Source organism: Centroberyx gerrardi, unplaced genomic scaffold (assembly GCF_048128805.1).
Source record: "Centroberyx gerrardi isolate f3 unplaced genomic scaffold, fCenGer3.hap1.cur.20231027 Scaffold_59, whole genome shotgun sequence".
NCBI lineage: Eukaryota > Metazoa > Chordata > Actinopteri > Beryciformes > Berycidae > Centroberyx > Centroberyx gerrardi.
In genome coordinates, this window is record NW_027605193.1 from 150,116 (window position 1) to 171,333 (window position 21,218).

General features: G+C 47.6%; 1 protein-coding gene across 1 annotated transcript in view; it reads left to right on the plus strand.

Moving 5' to 3' along the window:
- Positions 1–21,218, plus strand: part of LOC139924279 (piezo-type mechanosensitive ion channel component 2-like) — an 87,341-nt gene that overhangs the window by 47,426 nt on the left and 18,697 nt on the right. Inside the window, exons 29-42 of the mRNA XM_078282277.1 lie at positions 6,942–7,062; positions 7,649–7,765; positions 8,119–8,285; positions 10,754–11,784; positions 11,938–12,324; positions 12,422–12,523; positions 14,022–14,178; positions 14,340–14,522; positions 15,669–15,855; positions 16,165–16,264; positions 16,559–16,706; positions 18,049–18,136; positions 18,863–18,989; positions 20,234–20,392. Coding sequence (XP_078138403.1) covers positions 6,942–7,062; positions 7,649–7,765; positions 8,119–8,285; positions 10,754–11,784; positions 11,938–12,324; positions 12,422–12,523; positions 14,022–14,178; positions 14,340–14,522; positions 15,669–15,855; positions 16,165–16,264; positions 16,559–16,706; positions 18,049–18,136; positions 18,863–18,989; positions 20,234–20,392 — 3,074 coding nt within the window. The remainder of the gene's footprint in view (positions 1–6,941; positions 7,063–7,648; positions 7,766–8,118; positions 8,286–10,753; positions 11,785–11,937; positions 12,325–12,421; positions 12,524–14,021; positions 14,179–14,339; positions 14,523–15,668; positions 15,856–16,164; positions 16,265–16,558; positions 16,707–18,048; positions 18,137–18,862; positions 18,990–20,233; positions 20,393–21,218) is intronic.

Below are 21,218 nucleotides of genomic sequence, written 5' to 3' on the forward strand. Positions count from 1 at the left end.
CTGACCTCGGTCAGCTGGGTGACTTCCTTCATGAGATGGATGTCCTCCTCTCCTTCTTTCCTGAGGATGGACCTCCACTCCTTTCCTGAGGATGGACCTCCTCTCCTTCTTTCCTGAGGATGGACCTCCTCTCACTTCTTTCCTGAAGGATGGACCTTCACTCCTTCTTTCCTGAGGATGGACTCTTCGACTCCTTCTTTCCTGAGGATGGACCTCCACTCCTTTCCTGAGGATGGACCTCCACTCCTTCTTTCCTGAGGATGGACCTCCTCTCCTTCTTTCCTGAGGATGGACCTCCTCTCCTTCTTTCCCTGAGGATGGACCTCCTCTCCTTCTTTCCTGAGGATGGACCTCCTCTCATTCTTCTGGGCGACTTCAACATCCAGCCGGAGAAACTGCAATCTCTGTCCTTCCTTAACTTTTTCCTCTTCCTTTGACCTCTCCCTCTCTCAATCTCCTCGACTCACGAGGCAGGAACCTGCTGGACCTGATCTACCACCAGATCCTGCTGGACCTGATCTACACCAGATCCTGCTGGACCTGATCTACACCAGATCCTGCTGCACCTGCAACCTCACTGTCACCCCTCTTCCTGTATCTGACCATCACTTTATAACCTTCTCCCTTCCCATCTCACCCCCACCTCCCATCTCACCCCCCACCTCCCATCTCACCCCCACTCCCATCTCACCCCCACCTCCCATCTCACCCCCACCTCCCATCTCACCCCCCACCTCCCATCTCACCCCCCCACCTCCCATCTCACCCCCACCTCCCATCTCACCCCCCACCTCCCATCTCACCCCCACCTCCCATCTCACCCCCCACTCTCCATCTCACCCCCCACCTCCCATCTCACCCCCACCTCCCATCTCACCCCCACCTCCCACCTCATCTCACCCCCCACCTCCCATCTCACCCCCACCTCCCATCTCACCCCCCACCTCCCATCTCACCCCCACCTCCCATCTCACCCCCCACCTCCCATCTCACCTCCCACTCACTCTGTCACCACTTATTTTATTTTATTTTTTGATTTAACCCTTTATTTAACCAGGTCGGTCCCGTTGAGATACAAAGACTTCTTTTTTCCAGGGAAGCCTGGCCAAGATCGCAGCATGAAGAGAGAAAAGTTGCAACATTAAAACAAACATTAAGACACAAAACATGCAATAAAATAAAAAACAGTTACAGCGTCACCACCGCTCATCCTGAAGACTCTCTCACCTTCCTCACTCTCTTCCTGTCCACTGAGGAGCCGTCCACTGCTCTCTCTCCTCCACTACTCTCTCTCCTCCACTACTCTCTCTCTCCACTACTCTCTCTCTCCTCCACTACTCTCTCTCCTCCTCTACTTTCTCTCCTCCACTACTCTCTCTCTTCCACTACTCTCTCTCTTCCACTACTCTCTCTCCTCCTCTACTCTCTCTCCTCTCCTCCACTACTCTCTCTCCTCCTCTCCTCTCTCTCCTCTCCTCCACTACTCTCTCTCCTCCTCTACTCTCTCTCCTCTCCTCCACTACTCTCTCTCCTCCTCTACTCTCTCTCCCTCTCCACTACACTCTCTCCTCCTCTACTCTCTATCACTCTCCTCCACTACACTCTCTCTCCTCCTCTACTCTCTCTCCTCTCCTCCACTACTCTCTCTCCTCCACTACTCTCTCTCCTCCTCTACTCTCTCTCCTCTCCTCCACTACTCCTCTCTCCTCCACTACTCTCTCTCCTCTCTCCTCCACTACTCTCTCCTCCACTACTCTCTCCTCTCTCTCCTCCACTACTCTCTCCCTCCACTACTCTCTCCTCTCTCTCCTCCACTACTCTCTCCTCCACTACTCTCTCTCCTCACTCTCACTCCTCTACTCTCTCTACCTCTCCTCCACTACTCTCTCTCCTCCACTACTCTCTCTCCTCCTCTACTCTCTCTCCTCTCCTCCACTACTCTCTCTCCTCTCTCTCCTCCACTACTCTCCTCCTACCTCTACTCTCTCTCCTCTCCCCACTACTCTCTCTCCTCCTCTACTCTCTCTCCTCTACCTCCACTACTCACTCTCCTCCACTACTCTCTCTCCTCTCTCTCCTCCACTACTCTCTCTCCTCCTCTACTCTCTCTCCTCTCCTCACTACTCCTCTCTCCTCCACTACTCTCTCTCCACTCTCTCCTCCACTACTCTCTCTCCTCCTCTACTCTCTCCTCCCCACTACTCTCTCTCCCACTACTCTCTCTCCTCCACTACTCTCTCTCCTCCTCTAACTCTCTCTCCACTCTCCACTACTCTCTCTCCTCCACTACTCTCTCTCCTCTCTCTCCTCCACTACTCTCTCTACATCTCTCCTCTCCTCCACTACTCTCTCTCCTCTCCTCCACTACTCTCTCTCCTCCTCTACTCTCTCTCCTCCTCTACTCTCTCTCTCCTCTCCTCCACTACTCTCTCTCCTCACACTACTCTCTCTCCTCTCTCTCCTCCTCATACGTCTCTCTCCTCTCCTCCACTACTCTCTCCTCCTCTACTCTCTCCTCCTCCTCTACTCTCTCCTCTCTCTCCTAACACTACTCTCTCTCCTCCTCTCCTCTCTCTCCTCTCTCTCCTCCACTACTCTCTCTCCTCATCTCTCCTATACTACTCTCACTCCTCCTCTACTCTCTCTCCTCTACTACTCTCTCTCCCCTCTCTCCTCCACTACTCTCTCTCCTCCACTACTCTCTCTCCTCCTCTACTCTCTCCTCTCTCTCCTCCACTACTCTCTCTTCACTCTCTCCTCCACTACTCTCTCTCCTCCTCTACTCTCTCCTCTTTCTCCTCTACTCTCTCCTCTTCTCCTCCTCTCCTCTCTCTCCTCCACTACTCTCTCTCCTCTCTCCTCCTCCACTACTCTCTCTCCTCTCTTCCCTCTACTCTCTCTCCTCTCTCTCCTCCACTACTCTCTCTCCTCCACTACTCTCTCTCCTCCTCTACTCTCTCTCCTCTCTCTGCTCCACTACTCTCATCTCCTCCACTACTCTCTCTCTCCTCCTCTACTCTCTCTCTCCTCTACTCTCTCTCTCCTCCTCTACTCTCTCTCTCACTCTCTCTTCCACTACTCTCTCTCTCCTCACTACTCTCTCTCCTCCACTACTCTCCTCTCCTCCACTACTCTCTCTCCTCCTCTACTCTCTCTCTCTCCTCTCTCCTCCACTACTCTCTCTCCTCCACTACTCTCTCTACTCTCTCTCCTCCACTACTCTCTCTCCTCCTCTACTCTCTCTCCTCCTCTACTCTCTCTCCTCCTCTCCCCCACTACTCTCTCTCCTCCACTACTCTCTCTCCTCTCTCTCCCTCCACTACTCTCTCCTCCACTACTCTCTCCTCCCACTACTCTCTCCTCTCTCTCCTCCACTACTCTCTCTCCTCCACTACTCTCTCTCCTCTCTCTCCTCCTCTACTCTCTCTCCTCTCCTCCACTACTCTCTCTCCTCCACTACTCTCTCCCTCTCTCTCCTCCACTACTCTCACTCCTCCTCTACTCTCTCTCCTCCACTACTCTCTCTCCTCTCCCTCCACTACTCTCTCTCCTCCTCTACTCTCTCTCCTCTCCCTCCACTACTCTCCTCTCTCATCCTCCACTACTCTCTCTCCTCCTCTAACTCTCTCTCCTCTCTCTCCTCCACTACTCTCACTCCTCCCTCTACTCTCTCTCCTCCTACTACTCTCTCTCCCTCCTCTACTACCTCTCTCCTCTGCTCCACTACTCTCTCTCCTCCACTACTCTCTCTCCTCCTCTACTCTCTCTCCTCTCTCTCCTCCACTACTCTCTCTCCTCCACTACTCTCTCTCACTCCACTACTCTCTCTCCTCTCTCTCCTCCACTACTCTCTCTCCTCCTCTACTCTCTCTCCTCCACTACTCTCTCTCCTCCACTACTCTCTCTCCTCTCTCTCCTCCACTACTCTCTCTCACTCTCTCCTCTCCTCCACTACTCTCTCTCCTCTCCTCCACTACTCTCTCTCCTCCTCTACTCTCTCTCTCTCCTCTACTCTCTCTCTCCTCTCTCTCCACTACTCTCTCTCCTCCACTACTCTCTCTCCTCTCTCTCCTCCTCTACTCTCTCTCCTCTCCTCCACTACCTCCCTCTCCTCCTCTACTCTCTCTCTCCTCCTCTACTCTCTCCTCTCTCTCTCCTACACTACTCTCTCTCCTCCTCTCCTCTCTCTCCCTCCACTACTCTCTCTCCTCTCTCTCCTATACTACTCTCACTCCTCCTCTACTCTCTCTCCTCTACTACCTCTCTCTCCCCTCTCTCCTCCACTACTCTCTCTCCTCCACTACTCTCTCTCCTCCTCTACTCTCTCCTCTCTCTCCTCCACTACTCTCTCTTCACTCTCTCCTCCACTACTCTCTCTCTCCTCTACTCTCTCTCTCCTCTTTCTCCTCTACTCTCTCCTCTCTCTCCTCTCCTCTCTCTCCTCCACTACTCTCTCTCCTCTCTCCTCTCCACTACTCTCTCTCCTCTCTCTCCTCTACTCTCTCTCCTCTCTCTCCTCCACTACTCTCTCTCCTCCACTACTCTCTCTCCTCCACTACTCTCTCTCCTCTCTCTCCTCCACTACTCTCTCTCCCTCTTTTTGGACTCTTCTCATCCCCTGGCGCCACAATGGTGGAACAAGCTCCGCCCCACTTCTGTCAGAAACGGTCGAATCACTGCCCATCTTTCGGCGGAGACTAAAGACACATCTCTTCAGGTTACACCTGGACCCTTCTTCAACTAACCTTCCTTCTTACCCTTCTTTAAACTTAAAAAATAAATAAATAAATAAAAATAAAAATTCAACAAATACTACTTATTCCTATTAAAAGGCTTAGCTGATGAAGACTGTGATGCACAGTTGGTTTCACTACTGTTGACAAAATGTACTATTGTAAGTCGCTTTGGACAAAAGCGTCTGCTGAATGACATCATGTGATGTGATGTAATGTGATGTAATGTAATGTGATGTGATGTGATGTACTGTAATGTAATGTAATGTAATGTGATGTAATGTTACTGTGTGTTTTCATCAGGATGGAGAGAATTAAATCTCGACAGCAGAAGTTCCGCAGAGGAAAAGAGAGACTGCTGAGTTTGACCCAAGACAGCTTCCATACTGATGGTCTGTCTGTCTGCCTGCCTGTCTGTCTGTCTGCCTGTCTGTCTGCCTGCCTGTCTGTCGTTGCCTGCCTGTCTGTCTGCCTGTCTGTCTGTCTGTCTGTCTAGTCCATATTGTTGCCATGGCAATGCTTTGAACATGTAGCTGTCAATCAGAATTGGAGAGTCACATGTGCGTTTGTGTGGGTGTGTAGGTCAGGAGAACAGGAAGGGGCGGACCCCAGAAGGAGTGGTGGAGACCCTGGGTAAACCACGCCTCCAGTGAGTCACATGACATCTGGACATCATCACCACAGTTGATCCAAACTGCTTTTTACAAAACACATTCAAAGTTATTGTTAACTACGCAGGCACACACACACACACACACACACACACACACACACACGCTCCCGTCGCACCACTAAAAACAACTGACTGGACTCAAATGAATCACATGATTCACTGTTGACAGTTTTCACATCAAAATGAAATTGTCTGTCTGCCTGTCTGTCTTACTGCTGTCTGTCTTACTGCCTGTCCCTCCCTCCCAGTGGTGAGGAGTGGGTAACTACTACCTGTTTGAGACGGACAGTGAGGAAGAGGAGGAGGAGATGAAGGAGGAAGAGGAGAAGAAGGAGGAGGAGCTTCCTGAGAAGTCAGCCTTCCAGGTGAGATCACACAGTCCCATTTCCTTGGAAACAGTATTGTTGCCGGGTAACCATCGGTGTGTGTTAGGAAAAGAGAAAAAGAAGCATGACATATCTGGAAGAATCAGAACAGAATCAGAGCGGGGAAAACCCAAACCTGCAGTGATGTTTGCTGACTCCTGGTGGCTCTGAGCGACTGGAGGAGGAGGAACATGAGTCAGAGTGATTCTGTTCACATACCGTCTGTCATGGAGCAGCTGTAGGAGCATCTGGTGGCTCTGAGCGACTGGAGGAGGAGGAACATGAGTCAGAGTGATTCTGTTCACACCGTCTGTCATGGAGCAGCTGTAGGAGCATCTGGTGGCTCTGAGTGACTGGAGGAGGAGGAACATGAGTCAGAGTGATTCTGTTCACAGAGCAGCTGTAGGAGCATCTGGGGGCGATGATGCATCAAACTGGGCAGAGCCAAACCCTCGTCTGACCTCTGTCTCTGAAGGAGATCCTTGTGTATTGTAGGATTTGTTGAGGATATCAGTTTGTCAAGTGATTGAAACAAGGATTTTACAGAAAAGATGGGTGTACATTGATGGATGGATATAAGAATCTCGGTAATATATTCATTTTAATACATGCAATCCTGCCTGCAAGACTAGTTGTTTTCATAACGGTATGGGTGGTATCGATTCCCAAACATTTAAAGCTAGAAGTAGAAAGTGTGCCTCTGCAATCTAGATCATTAACTGGAAAGCTTTCCAGTTTTGAGAAGTTTAAACTGTATCCTGAAAAAGTGCCAAATCCATGTAGCGTGTGCACGGTGCCTGGGGAAAACAACATGTTTGGATATATGTAGCAGCCGGTCATCTGCATACAAAGATACTCAGTGCTCAATGCGCTTCTATGAACTCCACTGAGGGACTGTGAGGCCTTAAAGGATAACACCAGTGTCATTTTAGTTTTTTTTGTTATTGTCCATGAAAAGTTTAAACCCAGCCATGTATTTTCCAGTCAGAATTTGCTACTGTCTGTTCTACTGCAGGTTTGAAGTCATAGACCTCCATTGTTTTTGTCCATGAGACAAAGTGCTGCCTTAACACAGTCTTCTGCTTGCCTGTCTGTCTGTCTACCTGCCTGTCTGTCTGTCTACCTGCCTGTCTGTCTGTCTACCTGCCTGTCTGTCTGTCTACCTGTCAGTTTGTGTACCATGCCTGGATAACAGACTCCAGAACAGCGATGAGAGCTCGCAGAAACCAAAAGAAACTCTGGAATAAAAACTCCTCTGGACGGAGGAGCAGGAGGGAGGAGCAGAGAGGAGGTGAGTAGGAGGAGGAGGGAGGAGGTGAGGAGGAGCAGAGAGGAGGTGAGGAGGAGCAGAGAGGAGGTGAGGAGGACGGAGGAGGTGAGGAGGAGGAGGTGAGGAGGACGAGGGAGGTGAGGAGGAGGTGAGCTGGAGGACGGAGGAGGGAGGAGGTGAGGAGATCACATGTCTTGGTCTGTCTGGGTAAGCGTCTTCAGGCTACTCTTAACCAAGTTCTCTTAAATAATTTAGGAGTTCAGAATATTCTTAAGACATAAAAACATTTATGCGTAGGTCTCAGTCTAATTTTTAAAAGTACTATTCAATTTGCGTCACTTTCAGAATTTTCTGAAACTGAAGACCACATTTTCCCTCTGAGCAACTTTATACATATGGTGACATTTTACTGACCAGAACAACCTGGAAGATATAAATATGGAACCGTGTCCTCCATAACATCGCCATGGTAACATGGACAACAGAATCACTATAGCAACAGCCATGGAGCAGGACAGGAAGCCCTTGGTTAGATCTCGCTATCTAATGAACTAAAAAACCAACTAACAAACCAACTAACAAACTATAACTCCTCCCACTCTGTCAGCAGCTGGAGCCATAGAAGTGGTGGAGGAGAGAGAGGAGGAGAGAGAGGAGGAAAGAGAAGAGGAGAGAGAGGTGGAAAGAGAAGAGGAGAGAGAGGAGGAGAGAGAGGAGGGACCAGGTAGGAGGCCTAAACAAAATCTGGACTTAAACAGAGCCAGCAGGGCCTGTTATCCCTTTCTTAGAGCTGATTGGTTTTAAAGTTTATTATATTCTTCAATTTTTTGATATACAGTTTTTATTATTATGATGATGATGATTATGATTATTTTTATTAGTAGTAGTAATAGTATGTGTTTGACTTGATATTCACATCCAGTTTCTGGAGTTTCAATACAGACAGACACTGTTTATCTGCTCGAATTTTACTGTTTTAAAAGGATGGAGAAACTCACAGTGTGTTATGGTGTGTTGTGTGTGTGTGTGTTATGTGTGTGTGTGGTGTGTGTGTATGTGTATGTATGTGTATGTCAGACACCGTGTTGCGTCGGTTCTCCAACACGATGCGGTTCTGCTTGGTTCTGCTGTCGGCTCTGCTGGACTCTCTGACTGCCTGGCTCAGTGGTCTGTGTCAGGAACACATCCACATCTCCACCGTCCTCCACATCGAGCGCTGCATGCTGACGCAGCAGGCCAAACAGGTACGCACTGTGGCTAGACAGGTACGCACTGTGGCTAGACAGGTACGCACTGTGGCTAGACAGGTACGCACTGTGGCCAAACAGGTACGCACTGTGGCTAGACAGGTACGCACTGTGGCTAGACAGGTACGCACTGTGGCTAGACAGGTACGCACTGTGGCTAGACAGGTACGCACTGTGGCTAGACAGGTACGCACTGTGGCCAAACAGGTATGCACTGTGGCTAGACAGGTACGCACTGTGGCTAGACAGGTATGCACTCTATGGCTAAACGGGTACGCACTCTGTGGCTAAACGGGTACGCACTCTGTGGCTAAACGGGTACGCACTCTGTGACTAAACGGGTACGCACTCTGTGACTAAACGCGTACGCACTGTGACTAAACAGGTACACACTCTGTGGCTAAACAGGTACGCACTCTGTGATTAAACGCATACGCACTGTGACTAAACAGGTACACACTCTGTGGCTAAACAGGTACACACTCTGTGGCTAAACGCGTATGCACTCTGTGACTAAACAGGTACGCACTGTGGCTAAACGGGTACACACTCTGTGGCTAAAAAGGTACACACTCTGTGGCTAAACAGGTACACACTCTGTGGCTAAAAAGGTACACACTCTGTGGCTAAACAGGTACACACTCTGTGACTAAACAGGTACACACTCTGTGACTAAACAGGTACGCACTGTGGCTAAACAGGTACACACTCTGTGGCTAAAAAGGTACACACTCTGTGACTAAACAGGTACACACTCTGTGACTAAACAGGTACACACTCTGTGACTAAACAGGTACACACTGTGGCTAAACAGGTCTGTACAGTGATGACCCACTCGTTCATTCATACGCTCAAGAACTACATTTCTCATACACACATTCCCGTACCGCCATTTTTTTTTTGCGACCTTAGCCTATATCAAAAACCTTAATGGTGTTTGCATCCAAGAAGCTGGCAGGACGTCCGGCATGCCAAAGTCCACGTTTCACATGTTTCACATGTTCCACATGTTGCGTGATAGAATTGTTGAGTCTGTGATTGGGGAGCAAGCTGGAAATTAACGTCTGTCCAAAATGATTTTAGCCGTCCTTTGGATTTCCTTCTAGTGGATCCTTGACTGGTTAGATATTTTTTTGGCTCTGATCAGATGTGATCAGTTGATACTACTGAACAGATGACAGATGGACGCTGACTGAAGGGGAAATTGTGCACACCGGTAACTATTTCCTGTTGGGGGGATATATTGTATATAAGAATGCTGAACGGAGGTTGTGACTTAATTTTTGGGTTGAACTTTGGATGTTAACTTTGGGAACTTGTAAATATACCTTGGGAAATACATTTATGGAGTTTCACTTTGATGATATTTTACACTGAACCATTTCTAATTTCAGTACACTATTAACTTGCATTGAATACTATTGTTACTACTAATCAGTGAAATCAGCTGGTGTAGTGTTTGGTTGGAATGAAAACCTGCAGACTCTCGGCCCTCCATGGCAAATGGTTACCTGTCTCTGGCCTAAAGATTCATCACTCCAGATTAAATGTTTGGAGACCCGGATGGGAACAAAGCTGGTGAGATGCAGGAGGATCGTGGAGGTGAAACCCTAACCCTAACCCCGGAGAAACTCCACAGACACTGAAGCCTCCAGGTTTCTCAGCAGGTTCCTCTGAGCAGACCGTGAGAGTTTGAATCAAGCTGGAAAGACTTCAAGGACAAGTGTGGACAAGAGGCTCCAACTATTATGGCTGTTATAGTCAGTCTAGCTAGAGCCCCATACTGCATGAACCAGAGAGCTGCAAGAATCCACAAGATCACGCAGGAGTTGAAGACCCAGAAGAAACAGAACAGGGAGGCAGTGAGGAACAGAAACCCCCTTCTTCAAAGCTGAGGGCATCTTGAGGAAGAGACTGAAAGAGGAGAACCATGAAGCATACTGCCTTCACAGCAAATCCCTTTGGTTTCAGAAAGAAGCTGCGAGGACAGAAGCATCCGGAGGAGCCTGACAAGCAGAAGGATTCGGGACAGTGCAATATCTTGATAGACCTCCACCAACCACACGAACACCACAAGTTCAGATGAACTCCTGAAAGAAGTGCAGGATGTTGTGAGGAAGGCAAATTGAAGCTCTGGTCTGTAAGAACTGAAGCATCAAGAGTTTCTAGAAGACACTGAGGAGAAGTATGGTTGTGCTGCATTAGAGGTTCACTGAAGGTGTTTGGACTCCAAGAGGATAGTTCCCAGCATGCTCTCTGTGTTCAATGAGAGGGAGGTGGCAGTTTGAAAAAAGAGGAATAGTGTGAACATGCTGTTATATGTTTGTTCCTAAAGAGGCGGGCTTTAACACAACAACCACCAATCAGTTTCAACAGATCAGAAGATCTTCCCTCCTCACTTGCTGTTAGTTTGTTTACTACAGCGAGAGTCCATGTTGATAATTTGTTTGTTTGTTTGTTTCCAGGGTAACGTGCCCTCTAGAGAGGCAATTCATGTTTACTACCAACAGCAGATGTTGAAGACCTCCAGGGAGTCAGGTTTGGACTACAGTACCCATGAGGCCGAGGGGCAAGCAGACTACAGCTCTCTAGGTGCCGAGGAGCAGAGCTCAGCTTGGCATCTCGTAGCAGAGAGAGGAAGGGAGGAGGAAGAGGAGCAAGAGGAGGACAAGACTGCTGAGGCAGCTGGAGCAGCAGCAGAGGACAATGCTACAGAAAGACAAACAGGAAGAGGAAGTCCAGAAGCAGGAAGTGGAGCGGCTGTCGGCCCAGCAGCAGCGCAGGAGACAGCAGAGACAGAATCCGCAGGAGATGAGACGTCTGCAGCAGAAACACCTCACCAGCTCCACACCGAGACACGGAGGCTCGCAGATAGACCAGAGACTGTGTTAGGAGGAGATGTCCCCGCTGCAGAGACACAGACAGATCCACAGACAGATCCACAGACAGATCCACCTCAGACCCTGTCAGCCCATACAGAGACAGTATCAGCAGCAGAGTCAGCTGCAGTTACACCACAGACAGTATTAGACGTCCCAGTAGACTTTAGACCAGAAACAGAGACAGAAGTCTCTGAACAAACTGCACATACAGAGACAGTAACAGCTGGAGATGGAAGGTCAGAAACAGAGACAGTATTAGGTGGAGATGTTCCAGCAGATATAGACACTGAAACAGAAACAGAGACAGTATTAGGTGGAGATGTTCCAGCAGATATAGACACTGAAACAGAAACAGAGACAGTATTAGGTGGAGATGTTCCAGCAGATATAGACACTGAAACAGAAACAGAGACAGTATTAGGAGAAGACCCAGCTTTAGGTGTTAAACCAGAGATCGTAACAGCAGAAGATGACCCAGCAGTAGATTTCCCAAAATGCCCAGTGGCTAAAACCAGTCAACGACCGCGCCCCAAACTCTACAGGATGGAGAGAATTGAATTCTCTTCTTCCTCCTCGTCTTCCTCAGTGGAAGAAAGGATCAGTAGAACAGACAGGTAAGGAAATCACTTCTCTCTCTCTCTCTGTCTCTCAGAGTGTTTTAGAGTAGAGACAAGGGCTAAAGACAAGACAGTTTACTTTCTCTCTCTCTCTCTCTCTCTCTCTCTCTCTCTCTCTCTCTCTCTCTCTCTCTCTCTCTCTCTCTCCAGTCAGTGTACAGCTCCATTTTCTCGTCAGGAAACCTCGGACAGTGTCGGTGAATCTTCCCAGCAGCCTCTTCCTGACTCTGAACACACAGAAACAGAAACAGACACTCAGCACACACACACACACACCTTCACCAGCGCCTCCTCCCCCTCCTCCCCCCTCCTCCCCCCCGGCGAGGCGGACATCCCCCCCTCCTACAGCCTCGCTTTGGGCCTGGACGTCCAAGAGGAGGGGGGGGATGAGGGGGGGAGGGGGGCGGGGCCGTCCGGGTTCTTCAGGAAGCGGCTGTTCGTTCGGGTGCCTGACTTCCTGTCTGAGCCCACCTCCACTTCCTGCCCCCCCCCCTCTCGCACTCAGGAGCTGACAGCCAGTGAGCTGCTGAGGAACAGGTAACACACACACACACACACACACACACACACACACAGAGACAGTGGAATGTGATTAATCTGTTTTCAGTTGTGAAGCTCAGTGTTTGTTTTCCAGAACTTTCTATGACGAGGAGTTGGAAGCATCAGATCATTTCTATGGCAACCAGCCCCAGCTGCTGCAGCTGTGTTACGCCCTGTACAACATCCTTGTTGCTAGGTAACCCAGTCATTTCATCTCTGGTTGCTAGGTGACTTAACGTCTCCTGTAGTCTAGTGTTGTATTGTTTGCTGTCAGTTGATATAATGTATTGTTTGCTGTCAGTTGATATGAAGCTGTTCATGTCACTGTGATGAAGGATCAGTGCAGAATATTCTGTCACTCTGACTGAAGACTGAAGACGGATCAGACAAACTGAACTGAACTGATGAGATGAAGTGTTCCAGTTCCAGATCCAGTGAAGCTCAGACATGATCATGACGTGTGGACTGAAGCTCAGACATGATCATGACGTGTGGACTGAAGCTCAGACATGATCATGACGTGTGGAGTGAAGCTCAGACATGATCATGACGTGTGGAGTGAAGCTCAGACATGATCATGACGTGTGGACTGAAGCTCAGACATGATCATGACATGTGGAGTGAAGCTCAGACATGATCATGACGTGTGGACTGAAGCTCAGACATGATCATGACATGTGGAGTGAAGCTCAGACATGATCATGACGTGTGGAGTGAAGCTCAGACATGATCATGACGTGTGGAGTGAAGCTCAGACATGATCATGACGTGTGGAGTGAAGCTCAGACATGATCATGACGTGTGGAGTGAAGCTCAGACATGATCATGACGTGTGGAGTGAAGCTCAAGCTCAGACATGATCATGACATGTGGACTGAAGCTCAGACATGATCATGACGTGTGGACTGAAGCTCAGACATGATCATGACATGTGGAGTGAAGCTCAGACATGATCATGACGTGTGGACTGAAGCTCAGACATGATCATGACGTGTGGACTGAAGCTCAGACATGATCATGACGTGTGGAGTGAAGCTCAGACATGATCATGACATGTGGAGTGAAGCTCAGACATGATCATGACGTGTGGAGTGAAGCTCAGACATGATCATGACGTGTGGAGTGAAGCTCAGACATGATCATGACGTGTGGAGTGAAGCTCAGACATGATCATGACATGTGGAGTGAAGCTCAGACATGATCATGACGTGTGGAGTGAAGCTCAAGCTCAGACATGATCATGACGTGTGGAGTGAAGCTCAAGCTCAGACATGATCATGACATGTGGACTGAAGCTCAGACATGATCATGACATGTGGAGTGAAGCTCAGACATGATCATGACATGTTTCACCCTGCAGTCACGCAGCGTTATTCAGCTCCACATGAGTTTGTATGGAACCGGTTCTCATGTCGCTGGAGGCTGCTGGAGGTTTTTGCTGCTGGTTCTGTGTTTCATGGAGTTACATCACTCTGACGAGGAAACACAGCTAGCAGGCGCTAATGAGGCAGAATGAATCGAAAAGAGAAAAATGTCAGTTCTTTGTCAGATGTTTATTCCTGAAGGAGCTTTGATTGGATGGAATCAACTTCTTCATTTTGCAGTTGCCAGGCGGAAACAAAATCACATCAGTAGGGAAACGATGAAGCATTGAAATCTGATTGGCTGTTGTCCCCCCCCCCCCCCCCCCCCAGGTCGGAGACAGTGTGTTATCTGGTCATAGTCTTGAACCACATGGTTTCTGCCAGCTGTCTGACGCTGGTTCTTCCTGTTCTGGTGTTCCTCTGGGCGATGCTGTCCGTCCCTCGACCCAGCAAGACCTTCTGGATGACAGCTATCATCTACACTGAGGTGCACACACACACACACACACACACACACAGAAGGACCTCTGGATGGTTGTACTGGACAGGATGGGGTTCTGGAGGAATGCAAATTAAAAATAAAGTGAATTGCCTGTCTCTCTTCCTGTCTGTCTGTCTCTCTGTCTGTCTACCTGTCTGTCTCTCCAGGTTACCATAGTGATCAAGTATTTCTTCCAGTTTGGTTTCTTTCCGTTCAACCAGAAGTTGGAGTTGGAGCGTTCCAAACCTTTTCATCCTCCGAACATCCTGGGAGTGGAGAAGAAGGAGGGATACGTTCTGTACGACCTGCTGCAGCTGCTGGCTCTATTCTACCATAGATCTATACTGAAGGTACCTAACTCTATTCTACATAGATCTATAACTCTATTCTACCACAGATCTATACTGAAGGTACCTAACTCAATTCTACATAGATCTATAACTCTATTCTACCGTAGATCTATACTGAAGGTACCTAACTCTATTCTACATAGATCTATAACTCTATTCTACCATAGATCTATACTGAAGGTACCTAACTCTATTCTACATAGATCTATAACTCTATTCTACCACAGATCTATACTGAAGGTACCTAACTCTATTCTACATAGATCTATAACTCTATTCTACCGTAGATCTATACTGAAGGTTCCTAACTCTATTCTACATAGAGTTATAACTCTATTCTACATAGAGCTATACTGAAGGTACCTACCGTATTTCCTCTAATATTGGCCCGGGCCTTTATTTACCTCAACTGCAGGGGGTACCAGGCCTTTATTGGAAGCAGCTTATATTAGAGACAGGCCTTTATTTCTAATTCCCTCTGTTTGATAAGTATATTTGCTCATATTTTAGTACGAAGCCTCCTTGTTTTCCGATCCGCCGGCCGAGCCGTCTTGTGGCACTTGTACGTTAATACAAACTACAGTTACATTATATAACTACAAACTACAGTTACATTATATAACTACAAACTACAGTTACATTATATAACTACAAACTACAGTTATATTATATAACTACAAACTACAGTTACATTATATAACAGGCACCAGGAGTTTACTGGTATCCACCTTGTTTTTTCCTTTGTTTTTTCCCCCGGCCATTATTGGAGACCCGGCTTTTAATCGGCCACTATTAGAGGAAATACGGTAACTCTATTCTACATAGATCTATACTGAAGGTACCTAACTCTATTCTACATAGATCTATACTGAAGGTACCTAACTCTATTCTACATACTGTAGATCTATATAGATACAGTACATACAAACACACACACACTCTGTTTATGTATAAATAAAATATTAATATATAGATGTAGCATTAAGGTCAGACTGGATGACCTGAACTACTGGCCTTATTCTATAATGGAGCTATACTGAAGGTATATCAATATATCACACACACACACACACACACACACTGTTTGAGGAGATTTACACCAGTTAGAGTTCATGCTTCGTTCTGTGACTCCGCCCCCCTCGCCAGTGCCACGGGCTGTGGGACCAGACTGTTACCACGGAGACCAACTCCCCCTGTCACCATGACAACCAGGCTGACTCCTCACCCCGCCCCACCAACACTGACGAGGTGGACACTGCTACCCACAATGCTCTGCGGCGGCGCTCCAGTCGACAGACTCGCTCCAGCTCCACCCGCCTGCGCTCTCCTGCAGGTAGAAAACTAACACACCCAAACTAACACCAAACATCCTCATTTTAATATTCTGCATATATTCATGTATTTTCATAATGTATATACTGATATCTTTATATTTTATATTTTATTGTTTATTATTTTGTTTATATAAACTTTAACTTTTATTGAAGACATAACTGACACCAGCTCATGTTTATAGAACCACATGTACTTTCTATTTTGTTGCTTTATTGTTCAATAACACATGCAAGCTAACACACCGCTTAGAAGATAGGTGCTGTTCATTAGTGTGTGTGTGTGTGTGTGTGTGTGTGTGTGTGTGCAGGCAGTGTGTGTTCCAGTGTTAAGCAGCCCAGTAGGATGGACCTTGTGCTGGAGAAACTTAGAGAAATTTTCATCAGAGCCAAGAAGCACACAGTTAGCAGGTAGGTTAACACACATGCACATATATATGAGTTACCACACACACACACACACACACACACACACATACACATATATATATATATATATAAATATATGTGTGTATATATATATATGTGTATATATATATGTATACTGTGTATGTTATTATAAATGTGTACATTTCCTGTGAGTGGAAAACACTCTCACAGTCCTGTCACTATGTTTTGTTGTGGATATGATGGAGAAGTGCTAGGGGAAGATAGAGTTGAGTCTCTCTCTCTCTCTCTCTCTCCGTCTCTCTCTCTCTCTGTCAGGTCCATGTCTCTCTATCGCCCGGTGAGTCAGTTCTTCAGAGCTTTGGTCCAACCAGAATACAGCGCCGTCACCGACGTTTACGTCCTCATGTTCCTCGCTGACACCGTTGATTTCATCATCATCGTCTTCGGCTTCTGGGCCTTTGGGGTGAAAGAGAATTTTATTCTACTGAACTCTATTCTTCTCTGTGTTAGTCTATTGCACTCCATCCTCTTTTCTCTACTGTCTGCACCTCAACTGGCTTCTAACCCAAACACTGAGGAGAAACCTCATGTCACTGAGGAGAAACCTCATGTCACCTTGAGGAGAAACCTCATGTCACCCTGAGGAGAAACCTCATGTCACTGAGGAGAAACCTCATGTCACCTTGAGGAGAAACCTCATGTCACCCTGAGGAGAAACCTCATGTCACCCTGAGGAGAAACCTCATGTCACTGAGGAGAAACCTCATGTCACCTTGAGGAGAAACCTCATGTCACCCTGAGGAGAAACCTCATGTCACTGAGGAGAAACCTCATGTCACCTTGAGGAGAAACCTCATGTCACCCTGAGGAGAAACCTCATGTCACCCTGAGGAGAAACCTCATGTCACTGAGGAGAAACCTCATGTCACCTTGAGGAGAAACCTCATGTCACCCTGAGGAGAAACCTCATGTCACTGAGGAGAAACCTCATGTCACTGAGGAGAAACCCCATGTCACCCTGAGGAGAAACCTCATGCCACCCTGAGGAGAAACCTCATGTCACCCTGAGGAGAAACCTCATGTCACCCTGAGGAGAAACCTCATGCCACCTTGAGGAGAAACCTCATGTCACTGAGGAGAAACCTCATGTCATTGAGGAGAAACCTCATGTCACCTTGAGGAGAAACCTCATGTCACCTTGAGGAGAAACCTCATGCCACTGAGGAGAAACCTCATGTCACCCTGAGGAGAAGCCTCATGTCACTGAGGAGAAACCTCATGTCACCCTGAGGAGAAACCTCATGTCACTGAGGAGAAACCTCATGTCACCTTGAGGAGAAACCTCATGTCACTGAGGAGAAACCTCATGCCACCCTGAGCCGCTCCTGACCACAGCTAAGAGTCTGAATGAAATGAAACAAATCCTAGAATACTGAAGAATCTCCTCAAGGATCTCCTCCAGAGGTCAGAGGTCAGAGAGGGACTTGGTTTACTGGGTCAACACCTTCTGGCCACAGCTCCAGACTCCGCCCACCTTCTGGCCACAGCTCCAGACTCCGCCCACCTTCTGGCCACAGCTCCAGACTCCGCCCACCTTCTGGCCACAGCTCCAGACTCCGCCCACCATCTGGCCACAGCTCCAGACTCCGCCCACCATCTGGCCACAGCTCCTACAGCTGCTTCATGACAGAGGTTTCGAACAGAATCCGTTGTGACTCATGTTCCTCCTCTGATACAAGAGGAGCTCCTTCAGTCAGAGTCACCAGATGTTCAACAAACCCTCATTGCCGTTTTCCATTTCCCAGAAACACTCAGCAGCTGCTGACATCACTTCCTCCCTATCAGAGGACCAAGTTCCTGAAGCCTTCCTGGTCATGGTGCTGATCCAGTTTGGTACGTCTACCTGTCTGCCTGCCTGTCTTATCTGTCTTTCTGTCTGTCTGTCTGTCTGTCTCTCTGCCTGTCTGTCTGTTTGCCTGTCTGTCTGTTTGCCTGTCTGTCTGTCTGTGTGTCGTTCTGACTGTGTGTCTGTCTGTCTGCCTGTCTCTCTGCCTGTCTGTCTGCCTGTCTGCCTGTCTGTCTGTCTGTCTGTCTGTCTGTCTGCCTGTTTGCCTGTCTGTCTGTGTGTCGTTCTGACTGTGTCTGTCTGTCTGCCTGTCTCTCTGCCTGTCTGTCTGTCTGCCTGTCTGCCTGTCTGTCTGTTTGCCTGTCTGCCTGTGTGTCTCTCTGCCTGTCTGTCTGTTTGCCTGTCTGTCTGCCAGGTACAGACAGTCAAACCTTTTCAATAAATTTCAACATTTAACCATTTTTTTGGTCTTTCATTCCCGCGTTCTGTCACCTCGCCTCCTTAAAGCCACAGCCTGCAGTCCCAGTGTAAACAAAGAGAAGCCCCTGGAACTAAAGCCCGCCTCAAACTGAAGAGCTCTAGATAGAAGGAATGGCAGTTTGTAAAATCTAAAACTGAGTATCAGATTACTTTGAAGCGATAAAAGGTTTATGTTTGCTTTGTTTGTGAACAGGCTGGTATCTTCAGTTACGGTGTGTGGGTTTTTACTGACTGACTGACTGTCTGTCTGCCTGTCTGTCTGCCTGTCTGTCTGCCTGCCTGTCTGTCTGCAGGTACCATGGTGATTGACAGAGCTTTGTATTTGAGGAAGACCGTTTTGGGGAAGTTGGTCTTCCAGGTGATTCTGGTTTTTGGAATCCACTTTTGGATGTTCTTCATCCTGCCTACTGTTACTGAAAGGTAATAAAACACACACACACACAAAACATGCACGGCGTGATTGATTGATTGATTTATTCATTGATTGATTGATTTATTGGGTATAAAAAGGTACAAACAACAATACAACCCAGAGGAAAACACATTAATAGCAACTTAAACACTTTCCAACGTTTCCTCGATGGTAAACAAAAATCAGAACAAAACAATACACATAAAACAATATGACAGCGGAAAAGCTAAAGAAATTGGACATTAGTACAACAAATTGAATCCATAACCTCTGAGGTAAACTTCCTACTAACCTCTAATGAGATAACATTCCTAAAAACTATTTTTAATTTTGTACACAATCCATACTGAGGCTGACCTCAGTCTGGGTCACATCTGTCCAGAGACCAGCAGAGCAGAGTCATCAGCATACAGTGAAACTTTGTGATTCACTGCACCTGGCATGTCGTTTACATAAATGAGGAGGACCCAATATGGAGCCTTGTGGCACCCCACATTTATTTCTCTAGCTTCTAGCTTCCAGAGTTCTCCAGTAAGGTCTAACCTGATCCAGTTCACAGTATTTTGTACTAATCCCACACGCTGCAGTTTGGCCAGCAGTACAGTATGGTCTACTGTGTCAAACAGCAGGAGGAAAAAGTAATGAAAACCCCACTTAAAAGGACTTTACCTTTGAAGTAATTAAATTACAATTCCAAACCAGCCAGTCGTCTGGAGGCTCTAAGGCTCGTACCGTGGCTCGTACCGTGTAACCATGACAACGTTCAAATCCCTTTGGTTTAACAACAAGAGGAAATCTTTATTCAGTGTGGAGAACAGGAAGTGTGTCAGCTAGCAGACATGCTAACATTAGCTTGTACTGGTCAAACAGATGGTGACCAATCAGCTGTTAAGAGGATTATGTTGGTATTCTCATATCGTTATACAGTATGTTGTTAGCTTACAGCTAATTTACAGTGACATTGAGTCTGTTAGAGCTTAGCTGATATCTATCTCTCTCTCTCTCTCTCTCTCTCTCTCTCTCTCTCTCTCTCTCTCTCTCTCTCTCTGTCTGTCTGTCTGTCTGTCTGTCTGTCTGTCTCTCTCTCTCTGTCTCTCTGTCTCTCTCTCTTTCTCTCTCTCTGTCTGTCTCTGTCTTTCTCTCTGTCTCTCTCTCTCTGTCTGTCTCTCTGTTTGTCTCTCTCTCTGTCTGTCTCTGTCTTTTTCTCTCTCACTCTCTCTCTCTCTCTCTCTCTCTCTCTCTCCCCCTCCAGACGTTTTAATCAGAACCTCGTTGCTCAGCTCTGGTACTTTGTGAAGTGTGTTTACTTCGGTCTGTCGGCCTATCAGATTCGCTCTGGTTATCCCACGAGAGTTCTGGGAAACTTCCTGACCAAGAGCCACAACTACCTCAACCTCTTCCTGTTCCAGGGGTAAACAAGCACACACACACACACATACTATAACCCACTAAACATCGAAGCATGTGGGAGTTGAGCGTCCATTTATTAACCTGAGAGTGGAGCGCATGTACGAAAGTTAACATCACTACTCACCACGAGCCGTCTAGAAGCCTCGCCCCCATCCTCCTCTGTTGGTGCTAGAGGCTCCGCCCCCATCCTCCTCTGTTGGTGCTAGAGGCCCTGCCTCCATCCTCCTCTGTTGGTGTGATAAGCCCCGCCCCATCCTCCTCCGTTGGTGTGATAAGCCCCGCCCCATTCTCCTCTGTTGGTGTGATAAGCCCCGCCCCATCCTCCTCTGTTGGTGTGATAAGCCCCGCCCCATTCTCCTCTGTTGGTGTGATAAGCCCCGCCCCATCTTCCACACTCTCAGTAACAACAAAGTGTCATTAGATGAGCAAAAGCTTTTTGGTTCACAATGAAATCATTCAGCTACAAACACTTTGATGGTGATACTGCAGTTAGAGAACTGTGATGTCACAGCTGTGATGTCACAGCTGAGACTAACTGACATTCAAGGGTTAGGGTTAGGGGTCAACTGACATTCGACTGACAGGGTGAATAGATAATTACAGAATTGTTTGAATTTTCAGCATATGCTCACATATATTACTACTCACAGTAAGATGGGTTTTACTACATGATGGGCGTGTTCTTCTTCTCGGTGATTCATGTGGTGAAGTCACACTATAAAAGATAAAAAACAAAGTTCTTGCACTCAAACCATTAAGGAGGATTCCAGGATACAAAATTCTGATTTTTTTTCCATCCAACCAGAAGAGAAAAAAAGTGAGCAAAG